General features: G+C 40.3%; 1 protein-coding gene across 3 annotated transcripts in view; it reads left to right on the top strand.

The window, feature by feature from the left end:
* NPHP1 (nephrocystin 1) overlaps positions 1 to 10405 on the top strand; it is a 51805-nt gene extending 41400 nt beyond the window's left edge. For 2 of the 3 annotated variants that reach the window (XM_032410452.1, XM_032410451.1), the window contains exons 17-20: positions 1232 to 1344; positions 4745 to 4818; positions 8256 to 8300; positions 9935 to 10405. In XM_032410452.1, coding sequence (XP_032266343.1) covers positions 1232 to 1344; positions 4745 to 4818; positions 8256 to 8300; positions 9935 to 10207 — 505 coding nt within the window. In that variant the 3' untranslated portion in view covers positions 10208 to 10405. Of the gene's footprint in view, positions 1 to 1231; positions 1345 to 4744; positions 4819 to 4995; positions 7203 to 8255; positions 8301 to 9934 lie in introns of those variants that run through there. The other variant, XM_032410453.1, reaches the window with a different exon arrangement.
* Positions 10406 to 12537: the final 2132 nt, after the last annotated feature.

Below are 12537 nucleotides of genomic sequence, written 5' to 3'. Positions count from 1 at the left end.
TTTCTGTTCATTCTGCCAATCTGTGTCTTTTTTTTTTTTAAGATTTTATTTATTTTGAGAGAGAATGAGAGAGAGAGAGAGAGAGCATGAGAGGGGGGAGGGGGAGGGTCAGAGGGGGAAGCAGACTCCCTGCTGAGCAGGGAGCCCGATGTGGGACTCGATCCCGGGAGTCCAGGACCATGACCTGAGCCGAAGGCAGTCGCTTAACCAAATGAGCCACCCAGGCTTCCCTGCCAATCTGTGTCTTTTGATTGGAGAGTTTAATCCATTTATGTTTAAAGTAATAACTGATAGGGACCAACTTAGTATTGCTGTTTTGTTATTTGTTTTTTTTTGTACATCTTCTGGGGGACTTCTGGGGCACTGTGCCTCATTTCGTCCCTTAATGTCTTCCTTTGTATTTGATTAATTTTTTTGTAGTGACACATTTTGGTTCCTTTTTCATTTCCTTTGTGTATATTCTATAGACTTTTTCTTTGTGGTTATCATGGGGATTACATATAACATCTTAAAGTTATAATAATCTATTTTAAACTGATACCAACTTACCATCAATATTGAAATTTTCTTTGGTTTTTGAGCCATTATTCTGGAGCAGGCATTATATTAAGCACTTCACACTTAGCTCAATTTAATCCTTTTAGTAAGCCTCTGAAATGGAGGTATTACTGTCTGTATTCTACAAATGAGGAAACCAAAACACAAGGACAATAATTAATTAACCCAAAGCCACAATAGCTAGGAAGAAGCAAAGTCAGAATTCAGTCCAGATTGCCACACCCTACCAAGTTCCACCCGGCACCATGAACAGTCTGAACTCCTGTTTCCTCTTCATTCATCACATCGGGATGGGTGGCCACATGGCTTTGTCAAAACATGTAGCTGACTAGTCCCTTTCTTCCCCAAACACATAATTGATGACTTTTCTTTTTTATTTAACATTTAACATGGGTGTATATGCTAAAATGGAAGCATAAGAATGGCAAAACAGAGTTCAGACTTGAAGGTGTACAATAGAAATATTAGTTAAAAAAAAAAGAAATATTAGTTTTCTGAGGTTTACTGTAGGCAACTTATAGTGGAAATTTTCTTTAAAATTGTTGAACAGTTTTTTCAATAATGAAGCAAAACTTGGAACTGTTCATTAAAGTAGTAAGTATATATTTTAAAAACACTGTAGGTTGGATTGTAGGGGGTTGTTTAATGAATACATGTTCTTCTTCTTTAACAGTTTACTGCCAGAAACATTAATTGGAAGTATGTGTTCCATTCATTTGTTGATATTTTATCGCCAAATTCTTGGAGATGTACTCCTGAAAGACAGGATGAGCATGCAAAGTGCTGGTAAGGGTCTTTGCAATTTCCTTATGTACAGTAATGCATCATGCTTTGAGTAAATGTAAGCTATGCCATCCTTTATCTTCTGCTTCTGAAGGTGACATTTGGAATAAAATATATCGAATTGCGTCAATGTGAATAAATTACCTCAAATGCACAGCATTGTACTCCATTGTGCACTTGTGTATATCCTGTGTGAGCTCAGTATATATTCAGTTCTTTACAATATGCATATTTTCACATTACAAATTCTGGAAATTTAAGATCGTAAAACTCAGATATAATCATATTTCCCCTCAATGTCTTGAATAACCTGTTTTTACCACGTTTGGCATATACATCATCTTTTTGGGAAGAGACCAAAATCATCCAAAGTAACTGGTTCTTAATGCATGCAGTTTAAATATCAACAGATTAGGAAAAATTGAATACAGGTAAGAGATATTCAGGTGTTCTATTTTTATTCTTACAACTTCTTTGTGAGCTTGAAACTTTTTCCCAGTAAACTGTTAAAAAATAATTTTAAAAAAATAATGACTTGTCACACATGATTGAACTTGCAAAGAGATATACATGTGTTATAAGAATTGCCTCTGGGGCGCCTGGGTGGCTCGGTTGGTTAAGCATCCAACTCTTGGTTTTGGCTCAGGTCATGATCTCAGGGTCCTGGGATTGAGCCCCGCATTGGGCTCCATGCTCAGTACAGAGTCTGCTTGTCCCTCTTCCTCTGCTCCTCCTTCCCCCTCCCCTGGAATAAATAACTAAAATCTTAAAAAAAAAAAAAACCAGTTTAATTTTAATGAAGAGTCTTTGAACTCAGTGACTCAGTAAGCAGATATGTACTGAGTGCCTCCTATATGCCAGCCGTTGTACGAGGCCCCGTGATGGACGTGACAGGCGCGGGCATCCCTACCCTGGTTGAGTGACAGACTTCAAACACAAAATTATATGAATAATCCTTTTCAACCTTCTAAAATAAGTGTTCTAAAGGAAGAAAGCCAACATGAGCATACACTAGGAAGACCTCAGGGAAGTCTGTAGGCAAATTCTTATTCATTAAGATAAGACCTGAGAGAGGAGTTAAAGGTGTGTGGGAAGAGCATGTCTGGGCAGAGGGGCCATTATCCAAACTCCCGGGGCAAGACCACCCAAGTATGTTGGAGGGATCGCAGTTGAAAGCGGGCCAGTGTGGCTGGAGCAGGGTAAGACCAAGAACCCTATGATGGCTTAGCATTCGTGGATAAGTAGAGTTCATGGTTAGACAGGAGTCCTTTCCCAGGGACTTAGCACCTGATAGGGAGATAGAAATGGAACTCTACATCAGGGAAGTACCACCATTTCTCAAGGAATAATTATAACTCCAAGGGAAGGACACTTTAAGCTTTTTCATCATCACTTGCCTTTGAATTTATTTCAGTGACTCTAGAAAAACTTCATGAATGATATGGCTTCTTAGAGAGGATAAGGCTTATTAGGTTTTTTGTTGGGAAGGAGATTACTCAGAACCATTGTCATCATTTGAATCTGACCATCAGAATAAACCTGGTAAGGCCTAGAGGAAGGATTTTTCTCTACTGAGGACACAAGACAGTAGACTATATTGCCCATGCCATTTCAAGAGTGTCCTTCCTGCTGTGCTTCTTTGCACAGGTCTTTCACGTCCCATTATTTATTGTGGAATATCAGTATTCTCCTACACAATATTTAGGCCTATGGCTAGAATCCTCAACTCCTGATTCCTTTCATTTTCATCCACCACCATCCATTGACCCCAAACACCAGTTCTGGGGTCCTTCCCTGAGCTCTGGTGGACTGGAGTCAGGCCTGAGCAGCCTGCCCCGGGTCTCCTATCCCCCAGCACTTACTGGTTCCTGCTCAGCCTTCTAAGAGCAGGGGTGCTTCCTAGCTGGTTCTTTTTTTTTTTTTAATTCCAGTATAGTTAACATACAGTGTTATATTAGTTTCGGGTGTACCGTATAGTGATTCAACAATTCTATATATTACTCAGTGCTCATTGCGATAAGTGTACACTTCATACCCTTCATCTATTTCACCCATTCCCCCATCCACCTCCCCTCTGATAACCATCTGTTCTCTATAGTTAAGAGTCTATTTCTCGTTCATCTCTTTTTTCTTTGTTCATTTGTTTTGTTTCTTAAATTCCACATATGAGTGAAATCATATGGGATTTGTCTTTCTCTGACTGACTTATTTTGCTTAGCATTATACCTTCTAGATCCATCCAAGTTGTTGCAGATGGCAAGATTTCATTCTTTTTTATTCCTGAATAATATTCCTGTGTGTGTGTGTGTGTGTGTGTGTGTGTGTGTGTGTGTATCTCTTCTTTATCCATTCATCAGTCTATGCATACGGGGCTGCTTCCGTAATTTGGCTATTGTGAATAATGTTGCAGTAAACATGGGGGCACATGTATCTTTTCAAATTAGTGTTTTCAGATTCTTTGGGTAAATACCCACTAGTGGAATTGCTGGATCATATGATAATTCCATTTTTAATTTTTTGAAGAACTTTTTCCTACAGTGTCTGCACCAATTTGCATTCCCACCAATAGTGCATGGGTGTTCCATTTTTTCCACATCCTTGCCAGTACTTGTCATTTCTTGTGTTTTTTATTTTAGCCATTGTGACAGGTACGAGGTGATATCTCGTTGTGGTTTTTTGTTTTTTTTAGAGAGAGAGAGAAAGAGTGCAAGTGGGTGGGGGAGGTACAAATGGAGAGGGACAGAGACAATCTTAAGCAGACTCCACACCCAGCACGGAGCCCGATACAGGGCTTGATCTTACAACCCTGAGATCATGATCTGAGCTGAAATCAAGAGTTGCACGCTTAACTGACTGAGCCACCCAGGCGCCCTTCTCACTGTGGTTTTGATTTTCATGTCCTTGATGATTAGTTATATTGAGCATCTTTTCATGTGTCTGTTGGCCATCTGTATGTCTTCTTCAGAGAAATGTCTGTTTATGTCTTCTGCCCATTTTTTAATTGGATTATTTGGCTTTTTGGTGTTGAGTTATATAAGTTCTCTAACTAGTTCCTTTTACCATACCACAGTTATATCATAAGGAGGAAAGAGATTGGGAAACGACAAAGAAAGAACAAAATTTTCTAGTTTTATTCTGTTCAGAGCCACTTTAGTTTCTCCCTAAAAGCTCTATCTACTTGGCACAAGACTCATTTCAGAACTCCCTGGGGTATGAATATAGGGGTGGGTGGAGGTTGAGCAGACAGCTTTGAGCCCTCCTAGAGGTTAAAGTGTGTAGAATGTGTTATCAATAAATTGTGTGGCACAATAATTTTTGTCTGAATGAATGTTTTTATGACTGTTGCAGTCAAATACATTGGACGAAGTTTATATAAAATCCTTTTTGTTCTTTTGTATTTCAGACTTAATTAGTAACCCAGTGTTGGCCACCTTCCCCAAGCTCTTGGAGCAGCCTGACATGATGGACGCACTCAGGGTAGGTAGCACACACCGTGATGGAAACCTGATGGGTTCTGAAATTAGTTAAACACACCATGTTAGTGAATTCTGATACCTGCTCTAGGGTTTGTTTGGGGTTTTTTTCCTATTTGGACAGTGTCTCCCGACCCCTGTCCATTGTCTAGTTAACTTGGTCTCATCCTTCCTTCCTTAGCATGAAGGTTACTTCCCGAGACTGCCTTCCCTGCCCTGATAAGCAGATGGAGTACCTGCTATGCACGCTGCTGCAGTCTCTTGCCTGTTGTTTATTCCTTGACTGAAGAGGGCCACTGAGTGTGTCCTAAGAGCAAAAATCCAAAATGGTTTGTTAGGTAAATCAACTGACCTCTCAGAAGAGAATCAGGGCATGCATATAATTTTTTATTTTAATTCAACATATACTGTCTGCTATATGAAATAGCAACTGGATATTAGTTTCAACCATATGAAATCTCTAATTTTCAGCCATTTTTTGAACTTAATATGTCAGAGTCAGCAAATATTAGGAGTCCATTGTGCCTGCAAGGCAGTACTCAGATACCATGATAAGTGCCATCAGGGATGTATAATCCAGGTCCTTGAAGATTTAAAGAGGGCAGCAAATGAGGATCAGGAACCTGTTTCATAAGAGGTCCTCGGTGAGATAGACCTAATAAAAAGCTGGGGCCAAGTCGGATTTTGACATGCTGAGATGGGAGGGAAGAAATTACAGGTAGAAGGATCAGCATGAGCCAACATTTTAAAGCAGGAAGGAATAGAGAGTATTCTGTTTGCTCTTAAGAAGAGCAAAGGATCCAGTTTGGCATGTAGAATGCCATCTGCAGGGGGGCAAAGTGGATCTGAGTCTCACATTGCCAGGAAAGAGTGTGCATGGGAGACGGTGGATAATCTGTACAGGGTTCTGCTTTCGGAAAGCCTCTGACACACAGGCAGAAAAGTACCCATACAGGAGGGAGGTGAGCTACGCTAGCAGGTGATTCCTGTCAGTAAGGGTGGAGGTCCTGTGGGCCTGACAGAGAAATGGAAGGAGGAAGCAATCACCGGCAAAGATTTTTACAAAGATTTTGAAGCTGATTTCATGTGATGGTTTGGCTAGGTTTGGCGTGTCAACAGTAATAATGAAGTTTTCTGCAAAAAGACTTAATGACATATGACCGTCCATGATTTCAGACAAGTTCATTTGGCACTAGCATTAGATAATGCAGAATTTCTCTTTTTTTCCCCTATAAAGTCATTAGTATCATAATATCTATTCATTATACAGAACAGAAGTCCACTGATTCATTTGACAAGTATTTTGCAAGAGCTCACTGTGGCTACGGCCCCGTGTAGGTGCTGGCATTTTCTCCAGGTGTGTAACACTCATAGAATCTGGAGCTTTAGCACTAAGCTAGTCTAAATTCTGCATTTCTTGATGAGCAGATAGCCCAGGCAAGTGCACTGCAGGTCAGTCTGGGTGCGTCTAGATGCGCCACAGGCTCAAGAAAAGGCACATAGGTGAAGTTGTTCATACACATTATTAAAGTGAAAAAAAAAATCATTTGAGTTGTAGTAAGTGTATTTAAATATATATATTTACATTTATATATCTGCCTATAAAACTATCTGGAAGAATATACTCTAGAAAGGTAATACTGATTACGTCTGGATCATGAGTTGTTTATCTGTATTAACTTTTCCACAGTTAATTATTTGTACAATAAATAATAAAAATAAAAAAGAGTGCTTTATTTCTATACTCTTGAGCCCTGTCTTCATGCATACCATGTTACTTAGGATAAGCTGGCCTGTGAGGTGGTAGCTAATACAGGTTAATTTCTCACTCATGGTACCTTTCCAGCATGGATCAGTGGAAGACCCTGCTCCATAGTCACCCATGGATGCAGGCTAGTGGAGGCGCCACTTCCTTATAGCGTCATCTAGAACAAGTGGCTTCTCTGTTGCCAGTTGCACATGCAGGAAAAGAGAGAATAGAGGATTGTACTTGGACTTTCCACTGCCTTTGCCCTGAGGTGGCATAGGCCATTTCTACTCACATTTCATTGGCCAGAACCAGTCACATGGCCCCACTTAACTTCAAGAGAGCTGGGAGATGGCATCTTCTGTTTGCTCCAGAAGGAAGGAAGAAGTGGATCTTGGTGTATAGTAGTGACCCCCCAACACACACACACACACACACACACACACACACACGTACGTTTGCTGTTCGACACTGAGTTACTATAAGTGAAACACCTTACTGCTTGCTGGTAGCTCAGTGAAAAATAAAGTGAGACCTTGACACAACAAACAGTAGGCACATTTTACCAGATGTTAAGTCTAAAGTTGCTAAGTGATAGTCATGTGAAGCCAGATACCTTTTAAAGTTTCTATCATGAAGTGTGTGAGCCTCCTAGCATCAACTTAGCTAAGTGTAGTTTGTTGGTGGTGTTTTAATAATAATAATAATAATAGTACCTGCCTGTTTGGTAAAGCACCCTGGCTCTCTAAGGGTCCTCTTCAAACTCTCCAGGACCCACAGGTGCAGCGGTCAATAAGGTGGTGGACCACAGTCTCATAAGGTGGTTATTTCATGGTAATAACTGACCATTCATGGTAACAGATCATGGTAAATGGGACCATCCCAAGACGTGGCTCATTAGGGGCACAACCTGTGATCTCTTGGTAGGAAATTTCTCCTTCATTTCATGGAGAATCTTGTTCTTGGTGCCATGTGTCATCTTCACCCCAGGGCCTCCCTACTGAGACAAGGGCTGATGCTTTCATGGAATCCATGAAATCAGGCACCAACAGGAGAATCCCTGCAGGCAGGCACAAAACGGAGCCTAAAGGAATGGGCACATTCCCGCCGCCCCCCCCCCCCCCCGCCCCCCGCTCACAGTTTGCCCAGAACTGGTGCTGAGAATGTCTTCAATTCTTATTTCGGTGGGATTAATTGCACTCTGGTTTGTTTTTTAATTTCTTTAAAGAAGCTTGTGTGAAGTTTTATGAACAGATTGGGATATTTACTTGCAAAGTTGTACTTCATTTCATCTCCTCCTGGCCCCCGTCATCATCACAGCAGACAGAATTGCAGAGAAGTATGGTATTTGGCAGAATTCTCTATTTTCATTACCATCTGACCTTAAAACCTTAACAGTATTTTACTGTTCAGGTGCTATGTTTCTGCATTTTGCATGGATATGTTAGTGTTTCACTGATTCTGTTCTTAAATTAGTTTCGACTTAGAAGAATCATGATGCTTCCAAGGTAGCTTTCACCGCCCTGTGGGTCTGGTTCTGGTCGTTAGCAGAATCTGTAGGTGCCTACAGATTCACTATATATATGCGTAGGGTCCGTACAGCGTTTTTAACCCTGTCCATATGTGAAATTGCAGAAGTGTGGCAAAGGCTTATGAATACTGGTATTAATATAACATATTTATTTGCTTTTTAGAGTTCATGGGCTGAGAAAGAAAGCACATTAAAAAGATCAGAGAAGGTAATGTAATTTTCCACGCTAAACTAAATATTTGCAGGGCTCACTGCTTGCTTACACATGCTAATAATGCTTCTGTCTTAGCCAAAGTAGCCATAGTCATAATCCCTCTTAATCAGTTAAACTGTGCCATCGTCATTGCAGAGACATGTTCCAAGAAGGTATGGGTGAGCGAGTCCCAGTGTGACAAGAAACACTTGATCAAAACAATCATTTCAGATCACTGAGTGTTATTTGAGGAGAAGTTTCTAAACAAAGTCTCCAGTTGGCTATCATATTTTTCTTACTTTAAAAAATTCCTCTAGCTCTCAAAGTCCATATCATGTAAGGAGAAGGAAAAGGAAAATTGGCCTACCCAGTGTAATACATTGGAAAAATGTATGGCTCATGCTTACATTACCGTAGAAGCTTGGTGATTACCAAACAGAGCTTGTATTAACCAGTGAGTAATGGCTTCACTGCTCTGATCCAGGGTTGACAAACTTTTTCTGTAAAGAGCCACATAGTAACTATTTTTGAGTCTGCTGGCTGTAAGGTCTCTGGTACAATACTCAACTCTGCCGTGGCAGCACAAAGCCAGCTACAGACTACATGTGAACTCTGAGCGTGGCTGTGTTTCTCTAAAACTTTGTTTACAAAAAGAGGTAGTGGGCTGCATTTGACTTATGGTCCATGGTTTTTGGACTTCAAGTCTAGAATGTTAATTATCTACAAGGAACATGGGAGAGCAAACTAAAACTCCTAAAAATTTTAAGAAACATAAACTGTTTATTATATATAATATATGTGTATATACACACACAGACACACACACTATGTATTGTAAAAGTGTGTTGTATCCTTATTTGAGCTTCCATTTGACCAGTACTGTCTACACTTGACCTTTGCTAAAACAGGCAGGTTTAATGCTTTTCTAAGGCAGCAGTGGACAAGGTGCTGGGCCTCAGGCCTGTAGAAATTGCCCCCCCACACACACATGGTTGCTTGGAGGGGCAGTATCCATATGTAGATCTGCTGCGTATAGATATCTCCACCTTCAGACTTCCATGCTCCCTGAGAGTCCTACCCCAGCCTGTCAGTGTCAGGGGTTGACTGGGTGTGTCCATACTGCGGTACTTTTGCTATCTGGAGAAGGTCTGCACATTCTTACTCCTCGGGTCTCCTTTCTCTGGATTTCATGCCACCCTTCACTTATATCAACTTGACATTGTCTCTGATATGCTGGAATCTAATTAAGTGCATACAGCTGACTTCACATTGTGTTTTAGTTATGTTTACCTGGAACCACACCCTTGTCACCAGAACTAGATTTCAGCACCCCAATGTCCTCAATGGAATGTGTGAGACACCCTCAGGGGAGCTTAGGAGACTCGCTGGCCTGGTGTCGAGTCTCTCCCAGACTCTCAGGGAGAATAGCTCATCTCTCCTCCATAGTGACTCTTGCTTGCTTCCACTTCAGAGAGTGCGGTTTCCCGACTGAGTAGCTGGTTCAGAGCCAGTTACTTGCCAGACGCTAATGGCGCCCTCCACCTCACCCCTTAGATGGATTTTAGTTTACAGAGTTCATAGTATTTAACACTTAAAAAGTATTGATAAAGATCATTTCACATTTATTTGTGGTGGTGGTGTTTTCCCAGAGAGACAGAGAGTTCCTGAAGGCCATGTTTCTCCTGGTTTACCACGACTGTGTGGTCCCTCTTCTGCATTCCACACTCCTGCCCCCGTTCAGGTGGGCAGAAGAGGAGACAGAGGCTGCCCGGTGGAAGGTTATTGCTGACTTCCTTAAGCAAAACCAAGAAAACGAGGGCGCCCTCCAAGCTCTGCTGTCGCCAGATGGAGTCCATGAACCTTTTGACATTTCAGAGCAGACCTATGACTTCTTGGGTGAAATAAGAAAGAATGCAGCCTGACAGTGGTGGCCCTTGACCCTCAGCTTCCCACTGAATCTGATGGACCTCCTTGATGACCTGAATAAAATGACAGAACCAAAAGTAACTGTCACATTATCACTACGGCTTTATTCTTTTTGTACAGATCACATTCTGTAAGAAATACTTACCTGATAATTTGAATATATATTAACACAATAAAATACATTTTATAAGGAATAGTATTATTGAAATTTAGAGAAAATTTTTTTCAAAACCAACTAACTTAAAGTTGACTGTATCCATAGATTTGTATAAAAGCAAGATTTTATCAAAAGCTAAATTTATGATTATTCAAGAAAGAAAGTATGAATAAACTATTGGGACTACATCAAAATAAAAACTTCTGCACGGCGAAGGAAATGACAAAACTAAAAGGCAACCTACTGAATGGGAGAAGATATTTGCAAATGATGTATGTGATAAAGGATTAATATCCGAAACATATAAAGTATTGATATAACTCGATACCCAAAAAACAATCCAATTCAAAAATGGGCAGAAGGCATGAACAGACATTTCTCCAGAGAAGACATACAGATGGCCAACAGACACATGAAAAGATGTTCATCATCACTTACTATCAGGGGAATGCAAATCAAAACTACAATGAGATATCACCTCACACCTGTCAGAATAGCTAAAATCAAAAACACAAGAAACAACAAGTGTTGGTGAGGATGTGGAGAAAGGGGAACCCTTGTGCACTGTTGGTGGGAGTGCAAACTGGTATAGCCACTGTGGAAAACAGTATGGAGGTTCCTCAAAAAATTAAAAATAGAACTACCCTACAATCCAGTAATTGCACTACTGGGTATTTACCCCCAAAATACAAAAACTAATTCAAAGGGATATTTACACCTGTATGTTTATAGCAACATTATTCACAATAGCTAAACTATGGAAAGAGTCCAAGTGTCCATCAATAGATGAATGGATAAAGCAGATGTGGTATAGATACAATGGAATATTTTTCAGCCATAAAAAAGAGTGAAATCTTGCCATTTGCAACAACATCGATGGAGCTAGAGAGTATAATGATGAGGGAAATAAGTCAGGGAACGACAAATCTATATGATCCCACTCGTATGTGGAATTTAAGAAAACAAACGAGCAAAGGGAAAAAGAGAGACAAACCAAGAAACAAGACTCTTCAATTATAGAGAACAAAGTAATGGTTACCAAAAGTAAGGTAGTGGGGATAGGGGAAATAGGGGATGGAAATTAAAGAGTACACTTACCGTGATGAAAAAAATAAAATGATTAAGAAAAAGAAAGTGACTAACGTAACATAATAAAAAAAAAGAAAGTGAAAATACAGTCCACAGAATGGGAGAAAATAATTGCCAATCATGTCTGATAAGAGGCTAGTAGCTAGCATATATAAATGTATGATTATTGCTAATGAAATTTATGTTGTGAAATGAAGGGGAAATCAGAGAAAATTGTGCTGTTAATCACTTGATTCAATCTAGTATTGAATGTGCTTTATCCTAATTAGATATAAAAGCAGGATCTAGTTTTGCCTTTTCAAGTCCATATAAGTGCTCAGTCAGGGGTGCCTGGGTGGCTCAGTTGGTTGAGTGTCCGACTCTTGGTTTCGGCTCAGGTCCTGATCTCATGGGTTGTGGGATCCAGGGGGCCTGCTTAAAGATTCCCTATGCCACTCTCCCCACTCTCTCTCTCTCTCATTCTCTCTCACATGCGCTCTTTCTCTCTCTCAAATAAAATAAATCTCAAGTCCATATAAGTGCTCTTTCAAAAAAAACAAAAAATTTCAGGCTTTGGCGTAAGAGTTAACCCACCCGTGTCAAAGAACAAAGGTTTCATTGCATTTCAGGTAAACTTGCGACTGCTGGTGAATTGTCCCAAGCCTTCACTGTTAGTAGGAATAGTGCAGCAGGCATTTATGAAACGCCTACTGGGCATGTTCACAGTTAACTAGGTTAATCCCCACAACTACTATCGGAAGTAGGTACTGGTTCGTTCCAGTGCTACTGGGTCAGGTTAATCACTTTGTCCAAAGTCAGAGCTAGTAAGTAGCACAGCTAATACGCCAAGTAAAGGTACCATGTATAATTTTCTGCAACCTAAGATACTCCTTTCATCAGGACAAAGGTTGAGGAATTGCATGTGCAAATAAAACATGAGAGGACTGTTTGAAAAAAAAAACAACATGACCAATTAGAGTTTAACCTAAATAGCCAGAGTACCAATAGAGGTACTTTTTCTGACCACATGCTGCCTTAGAAGGGGCATTTACTTTTAGAGATTCATCATATCATGAAAGTCCTCAGCTTCATCTTAGCTTG

The sequence above is a fragment of the Phoca vitulina genome, unplaced genomic scaffold (genome assembly GCF_004348235.1).
Source record: "Phoca vitulina isolate PV1807 unplaced genomic scaffold, GSC_HSeal_1.0 scaffold12, whole genome shotgun sequence".
In the NCBI taxonomy this organism is placed as follows: Eukaryota; Metazoa; Chordata; class Mammalia; order Carnivora; family Phocidae; genus Phoca; species Phoca vitulina.
Note: the sequence above shows the minus strand (reverse complement) of the source record. Positions and strands in the feature narration are given on the sequence as shown.